The sequence below is a fragment of the Lygodium microphyllum genome, chromosome 29 (genome assembly GCF_053477565.2).
Source record: "Lygodium microphyllum isolate KBCC chromosome 29, Lygodium_microphyllum_v1.1.10, whole genome shotgun sequence".
Lineage (NCBI taxonomy): Eukaryota > Viridiplantae > Streptophyta > Polypodiopsida > Schizaeales > Lygodiaceae > Lygodium > Lygodium microphyllum.
The window spans coordinates 73,026,386-73,042,547 of NC_141163.1; the positions used below are offsets into that span (position 1 = coordinate 73,026,386).

Genomic DNA, 16,162 nt, shown 5'->3' on the forward strand with positions numbered 1-16,162 from the left:
TACCTATTCTCAAAACAAAGGCGGAAATATTTCATGCTGATGAGTTTGTGCGTGATATGGATACAACTTTTGCCTAAGTTAGATGAGCTATCCAAATATCTCAAGAAAAACAAAAGAAAGCAGATAAGGATTGAAGTCACTTGATTTTACAAGAAGGAGATTGGGTGTGATTGAAATTTGACAAAGCTCATCTATGAAGCTCTAACAAGCCTTCATTCCAAGTCACAAAACTTGCAACAAGATATTATGAGCCATTTCAAGTCATTGAAAAGATTAGTGATGTTTGTTATAGATTACTACTTCAAAAGCATTGGAGAATTCACAATGCTTTTCATATTTTAAAGCCTTATGAAGGGCTTTCACTATTTGAACTTGTATAGAGGATTCACTAGAATTAGATGAATAGGAGAAGATACTAGAAGTAGATGAATAAGAGGAGATACTTCAACCGAAGCAAATAGTCGTTCAAATGATTAGGAAACGAGAAATAAACATTTCTAGAAATTTCCTTTTGAAATCTAAAAATTACTCTCATTTCGATTCTAAAAGGACTCTAGAAGAGTATAATAAAGATTATCTAGAAATACTTGAGGATCAGAAATATTTCAAGCAACATATTGAGAACAAGATGGATTTCAAGAGGGAGGGAAGTAACCAACCTTTTGTATATGGTTCAGACACTTGATACATGTGGTTTGTTTTAATAAATTCCTACAAAGGGTGAGGGGTTGGTTCCCCTCTCAATGTGGTATCACCTCTCTTTTTTTCCATGAAGATACTTGAATTTAGTAGTAAATTTTTACATCAGACCATTAGGTCAGCAAAAAACTAATGAAAGTCTACCAAGCAAAAAAACGCAGGTGAGCCTAGGATAAAGAAGCGAGTACGTATGGGACACACCTATTGACTTTGGGAAGTGCACATAGACGAGCCATCTTTAATGGTTTGCCATAATGGCTAGGATCTGACAATTTGACATGTTGGAATCACAAAGGAGGGGGAAGTACTGTAGACTACTTGACAGGCTCACCAACATTGATACGAGATATCCAAAAATGTAAGATATCTAAGAGACTAATTGGTATAGTAGCAGATTATACTATTTTGACATTCATGCTCTCTTGTGTACATATGAAACATGAAATACCATGCCTCTCTAAACATCCCAAATACTACTTTACAGAAGATACCTCACACATCTACAGTGCTTCTCTGTGGACCAGTTTACATACATTGGACTTGAGTAGATCGTTGGAAGAATGTAAAAGGGATTTAGCAGAGGCCATACATGGATCAACCATGTATGCATTCCCACACACCTTGCCCTAATGTAGACCCACACGATCTACTACTCCCCAAAATAGTTGGTATGATGATGAGTGTAGAGTCACTCGAGCTTGCTTACAGAGAGAAGTGGAGCTAGACACTTACACACATCGCCAAGCAAAGGCATTCTTCAAACGCCTTTACGCCTTGTGCGGAAGAAGAAACGAGACTACTTAGCAAAAGTAGAAGCAGAGATATATCAGCTATTTTTGGGGCGGGATAGTAAGAGCGCATGGAAGATGTTTCATGAAAGATAGCCCCCCATACAAATTACATCACCAGATGCTTGGCTTGACTATGGGAGATAGCTGTATGACCTGCCACGACAGCCACCTATGCAGCCCCCACCAGCTTGTAGACCAACACAGTGGTCTTTCTTCACATGGAAAATGGTTAGGGATGCAATTTATAGATTACAAAATGGGAGGGCACAGGATGAGGATGGACTAGTAGCAAAATATTTCTCATATGCTTGTGACATATTAGCACCCATATTAGCACATATGTTCAATAGAGCAGTATGTGAAGGTTTTCCTATGAGTTAGTTAGATAACACTATCATTCCGCTATTTAAAAGTGGTGATCCCCTGATTCCTAGCAACTATAGGACTATCATGATCGGTCATACTTTGGCCAAGATATATGGATCTATATTGGAGCATGAACTCAATGAGTGGGCTGAAATGCAAGGCAAGAGAGCGCAAAGACAGGAAGGTTTCAGACGAGGATATACCATGCTGGACCATATTCTCACACTTAGAGCCATTATCGAGGAGGGTCAAGCCTGAGACGAGGATCTATTGTTGCTTTGTAGACTTTCTCAAAGCTTTTGATACAGTGCCTCGTACACGCATCATGCAGAGATTGCAGGACATTGGAGTACCAAAGGGTATACGATGGGGTGTCTATGCATTATATGAGGCAATGACAGGTCATGTACGGGCACTTGGGGTGCTATCAGAGAGGATACCATAGGAGTGAAACAAGGATGTCCACTTTCACCCACATTGTTTGGTCCATACATAGATGAAGTGTCTGATTATATAGACCGAGGAGGAGAAGTTGGAGCCAGCCTGGCAGGGGTGCTGATATCGATATTACTGTATGCAGATGATATTGTTCTCATTTCAGATTCAGTGGAGGGATTGCAGTGCCAACTAGATGCCTTACACATATTTTGTAGAGATAAAGACCTCATAGTGAACCTTGGGAAGACCAAAACCATCGTTTTCAATACTTCAGTAGCATGGGTAACTAGATCTATGTACCAATTCACATTTGGGGGAGACATACTGGAGCATGTGAGGGAATATGTCTATTTGGGAGTCACCTTTTCGGGCCCATATTTTTCGTTGAGAGGGACATTAGAGGCACGTCTAGCACGTGGATATGCAGCACTACGGGCACTCGAGAGTCAATGTGCTTACATATAGTTCCAGGAGCCCCGCACCAAAGTCTGGTTGTTTGACACCCTAGTCACACCTACATTACTATATGTAGTAGAGGTATGGGGTTGCAGCTTGTACCACATGCGTCTTAGCCCACTCACTGATCAGGTTGGAGTAGAGAGGGATTATTATGATGGTTGGGATAGCACGGAAAGGCCATTGATCATGATGATAGCAGGCATGATTAGGAGTAAGCCCTCCACCCCACATCTTATTGTCAAAGCAGAGCTAGGGGCAACGCCTATAGTTACGGAGGGACTCTTCAGGGCAGTGACCTTTTGGCACAGACTATGGGAACTTCCACGCCATAGATACTCTAGATTGGCACTAACCTCATCTAGACAACTAGCAGGAGGAGGTGAGAAGAACTGTTGGTTTTCACAGATGGCTATTTGGATGAGCCTACATAGTTTGGATATTGACCGTTTTCCACCTTTGGATTATAGCCTTGACTGCCCTACACTTCCTCTCAGCCGATCAGAGTTGAACCAGGTGATTAGAGCTAATATCTTGAGGATTGAAACAACAAGGACATGGATCCATCCACCACTCCCTCTAGGATTGAGGATGTTGAGCTAAAATATGCATTACTTGTTGATTAGCCTCTTAAACAGCCCGAAACACACTAAAAATGATCTTTTAGAGTGAAACCCTAAAACGGGGAGCGGTTCGAGAGAGTTCAGTGGAAACCCTAAAACGGGGAGCGGTTCAAGAGAGTTTAGTGAAAACCCTAATTGTTGGGCGCCCTTCCACATCTATAAATAGACAGGTGCCCCCATTCAGTCATCATCCTTGTTTGTAGGTTACACCAGCCCACACACCCTCTGTTGCTGTTAGCGGCCAGTTTCTAGCCTGCAGCCCGCCTCCATCTGCTATCCAGCCATCATCGATTGCAGCCACATTATCTTAAGCCTATCCATTGCTGTAGGTGATAGCTCTCAGTTGCTGGCGACTGCTCCACACTGTCCCAGACTGCTGTTCAGCCTACTGTCCATCATCGCCAGGGTAAGCCAGCCTGTGTTTTCAGCATTGCAAGTCTTGACACTCTCAGACACTATTTCAGCCTGCTGTTTACAGCAGATTGTGCATAGTTTCCAACCTCCGATCAGTGGTACACTACTACATTTACGAGTTTCCAGCCTCCAGACTGCTGCGTTTTGGTGACCAGCCTGCTGCCATTCACTATTCAGTACTCCTACACTCCGACTGGTGGTCACAGACTTGGGATCCGTCTTCGGTGGACGTCACACTCCGACATTGCTTTGCCCTTGAGCACACTGTACACTCTTACATTCATTTACAGCATTCATTCACTTCAGAGTTGTGTTCTCTCTCTCCCTTCTTCTGTTTGTGCTTGAGTTTTGAGTTTTGCATTTAGGGTTTGAGTTTTGCCCTCTGTGTCTGTGTCTGTCTCTTTGTGTTTCTGTCGTGGTCGTACATTCTGTGTGTCCTCAATGCAAACCCTAGCAGTTTCCTTCACATGGTATCAGAGCCGGTGCTCTTGTAAAGAGTATCCTGCAGATATTGTGGAGAGCTAGTCTTTGTGTGAGGCACACAATATGACTCGTAACTGAATCACAATGTCCCAGACACCTTATTCTCCAGTTCCTATGATGTCTTATTAGGCTTCTCCATCATTGGAGGCCTTGAGACGGCATTATGGACTCGGTGAGGAGGACAATACTCCACCTTTACCAGATTTCACTAACATGACAGAGGACTTTGAGGAGTACTATAGCAACAAGTATGGTGATGTTTACACCCCCTCCTACCAGTTTTGCTACCACATCCGGACTGGTTGGTGAGGCTGGCCACCTCTCTGATCATGGAGGACATACGGCATTCGAAACGTCTGGTGATCCATCTTCATCATCTTAGCTAGGTCCAATGTCAGATTTGTACAATTCTTTTGTGTTGCATGAATCAAAATCCTCGCCTGTTTCTTCTTTTGAGGTACAAGATATGGATGGCTTTGCGTATGTGAACTTCAATAGAGGGGGCTTATGAAGCAGACGAAATTCAAGTACATCTACAGCTTCTGTTTAATTTGAGCATATCACACATATTTCTCATTTCCCTCCCATCCCACCCTCTTCTATATCACACCTCTCATCATCTTTCCAAAACCTTGGATTACACTCCACATCTGCATCACACACCCTAGGGGTTGGATCTTCCATCTTTGCTCCTAGCACTTTTTCCTTCTCCACCCCATTCTCTATCTCTTTCCACCATGGTACTTCGTTAGGGGGGCCACCCTTTAACAAAGTGCCTCTCACCTTTTAGCACATGAATACACCCATAACTCCTGGGACGACTGTGATGGGCATCCCCCTCACTATCCCCAGCTTCACATCTCCCATGACCACTCATACGCAGGGGTTTCCATCCTCAGCTTATGGTGCGTCTTCACACTCTCCTTGGGTTACACCTACGTAGGGATTCCCATCTTCTACTCACCGTGTTCCCGTCCCACCTCCTTGGGTTCCTCATGTGGCTACCATGCCCATGCCTAGTTAATCCATCCCTACCTATGGATCCACCTTGCACACTACATGCATGCCTGGTGGGCACTCTGGGGCCCATTCCCAAGTGTACTCCACTCTCCCATCCTACCCACACTACACCTTTTCACACTATCCATCTCCGAGCACTACCACTCCTGTTGCAATGGCTAAGAATGCCTTCACGGATAAGATATGTTTTAACGGGTCAAATTTCACCACTTGGTCTAATTTCATGCAATAAGTGCTTGAGTCTCAGGGTCTTTGGGACCTCGTCATTGGTCTAGAGTCTATGCCGGACCCTCGACTAGCTTACCCTGATTACATCCGTCAATGGAGAGCCCGCAATGCCATAGTCAATGTTGAGCTGATGCAAGGATTGCTTCCTGAGTTTCACTCTTAGTTGCAGCACTTCCCGCTCGCGTCAGAGCGTTGGAGTCACCTTCTTGACTGCTATGTGGCTCGTGATTGTACTCGGCACATCAATCTCGACTTTGGGCTTCGAGAGTTCTCTATTAAGGAAGGGGATGATCTGAAAGTCAAGCTGGTTGAATATAGGCGGTTACTTGCCAAGTTTGCCACTACTGGCTCTTTAAAGTCAGATGACGATTAGGTTACATTCTTCTTGAATAAGTTTCCTGACAAGTACTTCAATTTCATTCAACACATCATCTCCCAACCTAGATTGCCAATCTTCTACGAGTTTTGAGTGCCAGTTTTTGCGTTACGTGAGGCTATATGATCAAGACAACACAAAATCCTCATCACAGCCTTATTCAGAGCAGAGGGGGTTGGTTGCCTCTTCTTTCGGAGGAACAACCACTAGTGGCAAGAACTCGCTAGATACAAAGGCAAGCCAATCAAAGGGTGACTCCTCTTTCTCAGATGGAACCAAATAATCTAGATCTATTTGGCAGCAACTCCATAAGAAAAACCGGTTTTGCACACATTGCTAGAGGGCAGGCCATGTGGACGAGGAGTGTCGCTCCAAGGCCCAAGGTCTTTCACCTAAAAAGCCTCAGCAGACCGCTGCGACTGCACAGTCCAGTGGGGCTATGCCCTCTGCTCTTGCTTCATCTGCTCCTTTAGCACCCATTGTTGTTGCTGTTGGACATGTGGCTCGAGTATATCCTCAGTGGCCCATCTCTTTCACTACCCCTGAGGGATTGGTTGATTGGTCTGCAGGTTTCGATTCCGTTGCACTCCATGCATGCATCTCAACTTTCTCTCCACCTCGTCAAGGCATTCCCTTGGCAGAGCCTTGCTACCGGACATACGCGATGGTAGCCACCTTCTTCGACTCGCATGTCTCTAGGTCATTTCGGATACCCTAGGTCAGTCTAGTATTCATTTTTCGCATTCTTAGAGTCGGGCCCATAGGATTCATTATCCTTAGTTTTTCCATTTTTTGTCTTCCGCTGCATTTACTCACACACATACACATTCATTGCATTTATTTTGAGTTAGATTTTCTTTCTTTTCTGTTTTGCTTTGGAGCATCTCACCACTAACCTCTGTGTTTGCAGATTCTCATATCTTTTGCAGGGTTTTGTCTTTCAGTGTAGGACTAACTTGTAGATTGCTTTGGTCCTCATTGGGCTAGAGACGTGGGGATACGCACCGTTTCTTTCATGGTTTCATCATCCTAGGAGTGCTTGCTCTTCTTCCAGCATGGCGGTTTCCCCTTCCAAGGCAGATCGCGCGGTATCTCTCTCAATGCTATCATGGCGTTGACTTCTACCTTACTCTTCTAGAGGGATGCTTCATCCACTTCATCTTCTTTCATTACTTATGGTTCTCGGCACCATATGAAGACTGACATCAGGCTCCTTTTTCTTCTTTGGCATCTACATCCAGGTTGAGAGGGAATTCCTACCCTTCTTGGTATTCTACAGGCTTTAGCACTTTGTCTTCGACATTGGCTTCTTTCCCCTGTTGTACCTTACCCTTTGCATTGCATGATTACATCATCCTTATACTAGGGCGCTTGGGCAAGTGAACAATTTTCCCATGAGGGACAATGTCCAAATGGCACTTGCTGCATGAGCATTCTTTAGCATGTAGCATACTTTGCATCTCATTGTGCAGAGCACCACTTGCGCGGATCCTAAATTGTTTCCATCGGCCGGTGTTGTCACCATACCACCGTCCTTCTTCATCACATGGATACCTCATCACCTATTTTTCCTCGTCATTGACACCGTGAGTGGATGGGTTAGCTTGTACTGTTTTGTGATGTGTTGGATGTATCCTCCCTACTCCCATCTTTTGGGTCACTTTTACTCAATCGACCGCATCCCATGAAATTTACTTCACTTATTCAAAAAATAATAATTTTTCATGTAGTTCCATCCGCCTATGTAGGGCTTGGTAGGCCACTGGGCAGCCGACGTGCATTCTTTGTCCGATGCCTTGTCCGCTCTGGGGCGACTACTTGGATTCCCTTGGTAAGATAACCATCACCTCTGTAGTCTTGGTAGGCCATTGGGCTGCTGACGTGCACTCTTTGTTTGATGCCTTGGTTGCTTTGGGGTGGGACGCCTTGGGGTACATAAACATCACAATGGTTGGCCTAACCTTTTAGCTCAATTTTAGGCTTGAGAGGGGGTGTTGAGATAAAATATGCATTACTTGCTGATTAGCCTCTTAAACAGCTCCAAAACACACTAAACACACTAAAAATGCTCTTTTAGAGTAAAACCCTAAAACGGGGAGCGATTCGAGATAGTTCAGTGGAAATCCTAAAACGAGGAGTGGTTCGAGAGAGTTTAGTGGAAACCCTAATTTTTGGGGCACCCTTCCATATCTATAAATAGACAGGCTGCCCCCATTCAGCCATCATCCTTGTTTGCAGGTTACACCAGCCCACACGCCCTCTGTTGTTGTTGGTGCCCAGTTTCGAGTCTACAGCCCGCCTCCATCTGCTGTCCAGCCATCATCGACTGCAGCCACATTATCTTCAGCCTGCCCATTGCTGTAGGTGACAGCTCTTAGTTGCTAGTGACTGCTCCAGACTGTCCTTGACTGCTGTTCAGCCTGCTATCCATCATCTCTAGGGTCAGCCAGCTTGCGTTTTCAGCATTGTAGGTCTTGACACTCTCAGACACTGTTTCAGCCTGCTATTTACAGTAGATTGTACACAGTTTCCAGCCTCCAATCGGTGGTGCACTGCTGTGTTTACCAGTTTCTAGCCTCCAAACTGCTGCGTTTTGGTGACCAGCTTGCTGCCATTCACTATTCAGCACTTCTACACTCCAACTGGTGGTCACAGACATGGGATCTGTCTTCGGTGGACGTCACACTCCGACATTGCTCTGCCCTTGAGTACACTGTACGCTCTTACGTTCATTTACAACATTCATTCACTTCAGAGTTGTGTTCTCTCTCTCCCTTCTTCTGTTTATGTTTTAGTTTTGAGTTTTGCATTTAGGGTTTGAGTTTTTCCCTCTGTGTCTGTGTCTGTCTCTTTGTGTTTCTGTCGTGGTCATACACTCTGTGTGTCCTCAGTGCAAACCCTAGCAGTTTCCTTCATAGAGGATGGAGTTCTACAGGAGTCATTTCTCTTGTCTCTTTGATGATGGTTTCACTATTCGGCCAGCATATATGGACACCCATCTCTCCCATAGCATATGGGTCGCTATCGGATAGATTCACACCCCCTCGCATAGGCTTTAGATGGAGACAGACAGATGGACAAATACCCTAGCAGAGAATATGATTTGCCAGCTTTGTGGTCCAAAGCCTGAGACGGAAGAGCACTACATATGCAGATGCACAATATACTATGAACTGCCTCTTTCGTGATGGATTTGGACCCCTTCGTTGTGTCATGGAGTTGCTTTTATCTCAATGTATGTACAGTTCTTTCTTAGGCCCAATTTTATACTAAAGCACTATGCCTTTGTTCACTTACTTAGATAATTGCTATTTAAAAAATGTTCAAGTTTGAAAACAGTCTGAATGGCAGCATCTTACATAGGGGATATATTCAATTGCCTCAATTGCACAAAGTGGTTCTATAGCTCTAGTTTTGATCACTAGATCCTTAGAGTTAATATGTATGTGTTTGAACATGGTGCCACAATGAAGCTTCCATTGAGAAATTTTAATGTGGGTCAATGAAGTTGATGTAAACATCAGCCTCACTTGTTTATGCTCATTTATATTTTTTCTTTATTACAAATGTTTTTTTCCAAAAGGGAAAATCTTTATTTAACCATTTTACATATAGACTTATGCTCAAATGGTTTAGGAAAAAGGCAGACTTTATAATAATCTTATCACTTGTTCTTCCACTTTTTGTGGACGTATGTTATATCACTATAGTTTGATCTCAAGTCTTCACTCTATTATGTCGTGCATGATTAAAATCATATGTTTTTAAAAAGTTTGTATCAACTGTATTATCAACTGTATTTGTACACATCTGTAAAAGTGACAGATGCTTTAGCTGAAATTTTAATGTTGTAAAAGTTAACATTTTACACATTGCTGATATCATGATGAATTAGGTGCTCTTGCTGATGCAGCTCTCAGCATTGCAATGGCTCATAGTGATGTGCTATCAACAACCATTTTTGAAAGAGATGACTGTGAGGTATAATAAATTTTTAAAAAAACTCTTATTATGGAACGGCATATTTCAAAGGAGTCTGGTTCAAGCATGGATGTGGATCAAATGAACTTGATTTTGTTCAAGTGCATTGTTCCGTTTTGTTAGGCTCTGCGAATGGGTGCATTTTTGGCTGTTGCAAATGCTTCTGAGATGCCTGCAAAATTAATACACATGAAGTACACACCACCGGATGGGGTGGTTTACAAACGAGTGGCCATTGTTGGAAAAGGTACATATACATATGACCTTTATTGTCAAGTATTCCATTACTCAACTAGTTAGCATACTCTTGTTAGGAATTTATCTTGCCATGCTGCAGAGATTTATTAAACCACTTGTGACTATCATTTCTCTTGTTAGGAATTTATATTGCCATGATGCAGAGATTTATTAAACCACTTGTGATTACCATTTATTTTGTATGCCCTAATTATTATTTTGTCAAGTCTTCCACCACTCATCTAGTCACTGTGAGTTGAGTTTTGAAAATTTCTGTAATAAACAAATGATGATACAACAGGAACCCTTAACCTCTGTGTCTATTGGACTGGGGCTGAGTCACGAAGTCTGGTGTCGATGGAGTGACTTGAGATAACTCTGTGGTCCTCACTGATCAGGTGGCAGCACCTATGAAGGAATCTACACTGTGGAGTGACAAAAACATAGTCCTCCAGATGGGGGGATGTTGAATGACAATAGATAAAGGTGGACAATAGTAAAGGGAGAAAAACAGAGTCCTTTATAGCTGCAGGTGATGATGACGATGATCTTTAGGGGCGGCAGCAACAAAAATAATATTATTCAGCAATGAAAAGACCTATAGCAACACATATGGAAATTCTTGTTAATGCTAGTAAGAATGAGCTGGCTGCACTAACTCTCTAAGAGGAGGATCTAGCCACTCCTCTGGGATCGCTACATCTATCTCCCTCCTAGTGTCTAACCCTCTTACTAACAAATTGTAGCATACTGTAAAACCTCCCAATTTGCTACCGTGTAGACATCCTTCCAAACCCTGACAAAGCGAGCAGGGCTAGCCAACCCACAGGATATGAGAGTGCTCTCCTAGCTGGAACTTTTCACGATCTTTGATCTATGGGTTCTAGATGACCAGATATTGATCAATCTCCTCTTGGCATGCTAGGGGTCATTGCTCTAGGGCCATACTCAAACTTTGCTAGACCCACAACAAGATGTGAAGGATGATCTGGGTAGCGTGGTTTGTGCTTGAGGTGAAGATGTAACTCAAGGATGGTCTCCACTCACTACCTATCCAAGGCTCACACTTTGAAAGCCCTTCTAGAGGAGGAATTTCCATGTCTATCCACTTGGGTTGAGCCCTCGAACCATTAGCCTGCCTAGCAGGGCCTAACTTTGAAACTTTGGATTAATGATTCCCAAGCCCCCCTTGAGGTGGTGGGCTGATGATGGTCTCCTAAGCCACCTTGGCATGGGAAATCTTCGACCCATCTTACTTGGCCCCAAGGAAATTCCACACCAGGCTATGTGGCTGAACCACACATGGTGAAGAGAAGCACCAATAGAAAGCAATGTATCAAGCTATTGCCAAAAGAAACCATTTGACCACCAAGGCCCTACCTACCAAGGAGAGGTGGAAGTCCCACTTGGAAATCGAGGCACTGACAATCTAAACCCCCATCTGAAACCTAGGCGGATGCCCTCCTTTGTACTAGAATCTAGGTCTTTAAGAAATCATATAACTTTTGCCAATTGATTTTTACACGTATTGCTAAACAAAACACCTCTGGTGCCAACCTTACTCTCTCGACCATCACCTTGTCATCTTGTCATATCATTGACATATTCCAAATCCAAGAGCTCTCTCTCAACCATCATTACTAGCCTAAGGCTGTACAAACCACTCACTCTCGAGTGTAGGAAATAGGACATCATCTTTGCAAAGAGTAAGAAGAGGTAGGGGCCTACTGCCCCCCTATGCTCACCTTGTTGGTAGCCAACTTGTACAGTGCAAACATCCCCATAATCCACTAATGAGGGAGGCCTAGCTGTGCCATGGTCCACTCCAAGAAGTCCCAATTGACCTTGTCATAGGCCTTCTCAAAGTTTAGAAGGAGCAATGCCACCCATGAACCATTGTGCTAAGCCCACTCTGTGCCCTTGAAGAAATTGAATACATTGTTTAGGATTCTCCTATCTTGGAGGAAATATGTTTGTGTGTCATGAATAATGGCTAGGAGAATGGGTCGGAGTCGGCTACCGAACATCTTGGCTAGCACCTTATAGGCAACTGACAAAGAGGTGATCAACCACCATTGGGACAGCTCTAGGCAGGGTCTCCCCCTTTGGAGAGGAGACTAAGTAAGCTTGTTGAAATATTATCTGGCATCCATTTGGAATTGAAGATCTTTTGAAATGCTCAAAGCAAGGGATCCTTCACCTCCTCATTGTAGGCTCTGGACAGCCCGTTCTCTCCAAGACATTTTTGCCCATCTTGTGTGACTGGAATGCCTAGAAGAGCTCTTCATCACATTGAATGGGGAAAGGAGGGAGCATCCCATTCAGGCAGTCATGAGGGAGGGGATGTAGTTCTACACTTGTTGCCTACACTTAAGTACTTGAGGAGATACCAGCTCCAATTGAAAAAGTTGTCTATAGAAGTTGGTGGCTAGTCCTATCACCTCTTCGGGACATGATGATAAATCTCCCATACTAGTTGCAAAGGCTGTGAATTTGGTCCCTCAAAGTGCAAGGTTGGTGCACTTGCAAGAACTCTCTATAGATAGTGTCCCCTTTCAACAATCAAAAGGCGGCTGAGATGCGAAAAGAGAACTCTATCCTCCTACCCTCTAGGCTCACAATAGTCGTTTATGTCTACAGCTCCAAGGTGTGGAGGGCAAGATCATAAAGAGGATCTTGCAATAGCCTTTGTATGGCTACTAGGTTCCACCAAAGGGTGTCCTCCTCTCAACGCTATTGTCAAACATGAAGGGCTACCTCTTGACAAATCTTGCTCAACTCTCCAAGGGCCATCACTACCTCCTCTACAATCCCTCCATCCTGAGGCCATTCTCTAGACCATATGCTACAACCTTGGATATCTAGAGACCATATGTTACTACCTTTGACATCTAGATGGGTGCTAGTATCATTGGTCACAATGTTTATGAAGTAACTTCATACAAAGGCATTAAGTTTACTTCAAGGCTAGGGAAACCAAGTTCTATTCATAGGACTCAAGACCCTATTGTATCCATTATCGTGTGATCACCACTCTTAGATTCTTGGCACGTTGACACATTCGTACACCAAGATGGTGTGGGGTGGCGGTATGGGACACCAACCCTTGGGGTGTGGTTGTGACCGAGAGTGCTGCTAGATCCCAAGCTTGAGGGTGATCCCATTTGACTCTATGGCTAGGAGGTGAGTTTGATGTCCAGCCCCTTGTATTCGTGGATATGGCTTGTGTTGTGTCTCATATGTAGGTTGGGTCCTAGCAAAATGTATCACCATAGTTGTATAATCTATCTCCTTATCACCATAGCTGTACAATCTATCTCCTTACCTTCTCGTGTTCATAGGTGGAGTCAGGATACAAAAGGAGTAGGAATTGAGGGTTCAAGCTAGGGCATCTAGTGTGGGGAGAACTAGAGCATGATTTTAAAGGGTGGTCCCTACTAGTTGACCTACCTACCCTCCTCAAGTGCAATCTTACTCCTTGACATAGCATTTGTCCATAGCATTTGTCCAACCACTCTAGAAGAATAGCTTCTAGTTGCTTGTAACCCTTGGGAGAAGTCCAGAGAGACATCATTACATCTGCGGTCTCTCTAGGTATCTATTGGGGCTTAAAGGCCACATGTGCCTAGCTGCCTATATTTACTTGTATATTATACCCGCACACTTATACATTGCAGGTGGTGGGTGCCCATCATTGTCACTTTATTCTTTTAATGGCAATAGAATAAGAAGGTAGGTCACACATTGTGATTCTTAGAGTTCCCACAAATCAATCTCTCTTTTTTTGCTTGAACCTCCATAGCTCTTGCTCCTTCTTGCCTCCGCTCCACCTTTCAATTGATATCAAAGCAGGCATTCGAGGAGCTTTGTCACTTGCTTCAGCCCGGGATAAAGAGCTTCACTTCAAGCTTTCATGGTTGCCCACCCTTTATCCATCCGAGGTACACATTGAGTCTCAGCTTGCTCCAGGGATTTCAAGACTTGTTTGAGGGCTTCAAAGAGATCCATTGAGCATTGCTTGATGGTTTTCGAGCTAAGAAGTATCATTAAAGGGCAAAGGAGCAGTCATTGCATTTTGCACCGATTTTTTTAGCCCTTGTCCCTGTTTCTGTTGCTTCTACTTCAGCCTTTGCTTGCTCCTGGCACTTGGCACACTACTTGGCATTCATCCGGTATTGCTTGGCTTGCCCCTTGAGCACTCTTTGAAGAATTCTTAATCAATAATACACTCACAATTTGGTATAGACCTGTTATATACACTGTGGAGAGCAAACAATGAGTCCCATAATGCTTATGTAATGCTTCAGGGATGCTATTTTGATGCCCGGATGTTATGGGGATGCTCTGCGATGCTATTTGGATTGGATAGAGCACATTTAGCTTAGTTTTAGAAGGTTTTATTGTTGTAGTAACAGTTTGGATAGCAAGCTTACAATAGTGAAGCTTTATGCTTTGGGTGCCTACAAGTGCTTCAGGTATTTTACATGCTTATATGGATGCTTGGCATTAATATATGTGTCCATATATTCTAATGATGCACTTTAAGCTTTGCACTTGAGCTCTGTTGGATGTATTTGGGCTTTAGACATTTTCTTCAATGATCCTTCACTTGCGGGTTGAAGACATATTGGATGTATTATTGTATATACTCCCTAATGTAGGTATTATGTATCTTGGTTGCCTAGATGCTATGAGCATTATGTATTGAGATTTGCTTGGCTCTTGGACATCCCAGATTCACTTTCAGTGGGAGATACTTGGACTTTCTTTGTATAGCTTGGTTCTTTAGAGACAACGGGAGTCTCTTGCCTATGTACGTGATTAGTTGATCCATGCATACACTATTCTTGCAAACATTGACTCTTGTAGGCCAATTTGCGTTTAAGAATTTGGATACCTTGTACCTATCATTGTTAGTGGTGGATGCTTGACATGCATTGGTTGTAAGCATCTATGCATTTGACACTGCGCATGCTTTGACAATTCTTGATACATGGTGGCCACACTACTAATTGCATTCTATACATCCCAAATTTCTACCCGAATATTCCTAGCAACGAGAGCTTACTCTGTTGGTCATTTTCCTAGTGATGTATGGTCATTTATTACAGTTTTATGGACAGCAATGCTGAATACTCTTTACGAGCAGTTTCTTTGAGCGTACACGCCTTGTTTGAGTACTCTGTTGCATATTATTTGTGGACAGATAAACTCTCTTTGTTTCCCACCTCTTGACCACCCTTTTGGCTAAGTTTTGGGGCTGTTTTACTGTAATTACAGCAGCCCATACTCTTGTATTTTGTAGTGATTTGCAGACATAATGGAAGGTACTTCCAATGTATCAGTCGATAGTGCTATTGAACATTGAAAAGCTGGATGGAAACAACTTTCAATATTGAAAGACACAAATGTGGTACGTATTGATGCGGAAAAAGTAGATCAGGCCATTGAAAGCTAGGGGCATAAAACCAAAAAATTGGGATAGAGATGAGTGGGATGAATTGGATGAATTATGCAAGTCTGTGATCATACTCTCTTTTTCTAAGCAGATGTATTTCAATGTTAGCTCTACTACTAATAATACATATGATTTATGGAAGAAGATATGTGATCTTTATGACAAGCAAAGTCTTGCATCTCCGCTGTATTGGTTGAAGAAGCTTGTGGACCTTTGTATGAAGGAGGTCATCCCGATGTCTACTCATTTGAATGAGGAAGAATATTGATGCAGCCCGTACTTCATATGTACTTAAAGGCAGAAATGGTAATAATAACCATGGTAGAGATTCACAACCCAAGAGAAAAAAGTCTCAATCTCATGGGCAATCCCGTAGTAAGTCCTATACAGTTGTAAGTCCTCTTTGAAATGTCATTATTGTGGACAGCAGGGTCACATTAAGATGCAATGCCATAAAATGCACATTGATAGGTGTAATGAGAAAGGCAAGGGGAAAATAGAGGAAAATGCAAAGTCCACTGAGATTGTACCCAAGGCCAGTGTGAAGATAGAGAAGATAAATGCTTTGAAGTACAGTTTTGATGACTACATT

The 16,162-nt window shown here is 43.2% G+C and overlaps 1 protein-coding gene across 6 annotated transcripts in view; it reads left to right on the forward strand.

Annotated features, from left to right (window-relative positions):
* LOC148010790 (leucine aminopeptidase 1-like) overlaps positions 1–16,162 on the forward strand; it is a 98,667-nt gene that overhangs the window by 23,771 nt on the left and 58,734 nt on the right. For 5 of the 6 annotated variants that reach the window (XR_015689582.1, XM_087672150.1, XM_087672146.1 and 2 more), the window contains exons 7-8: positions 9,790–9,875; positions 9,999–10,122. Coding sequence is in view for 5 of the 6 variants with exons in the window: in XM_087672150.1 (XP_087528276.1) it covers positions 9,790–9,875; positions 9,999–10,122 (210 nt within the window). In the remaining variant the exon portion in view is untranslated. The remainder of the gene's footprint in view (positions 1–9,789; positions 9,876–9,998; positions 10,123–16,162) is intronic. The other variant, XM_087672147.1, reaches the window with a different exon arrangement.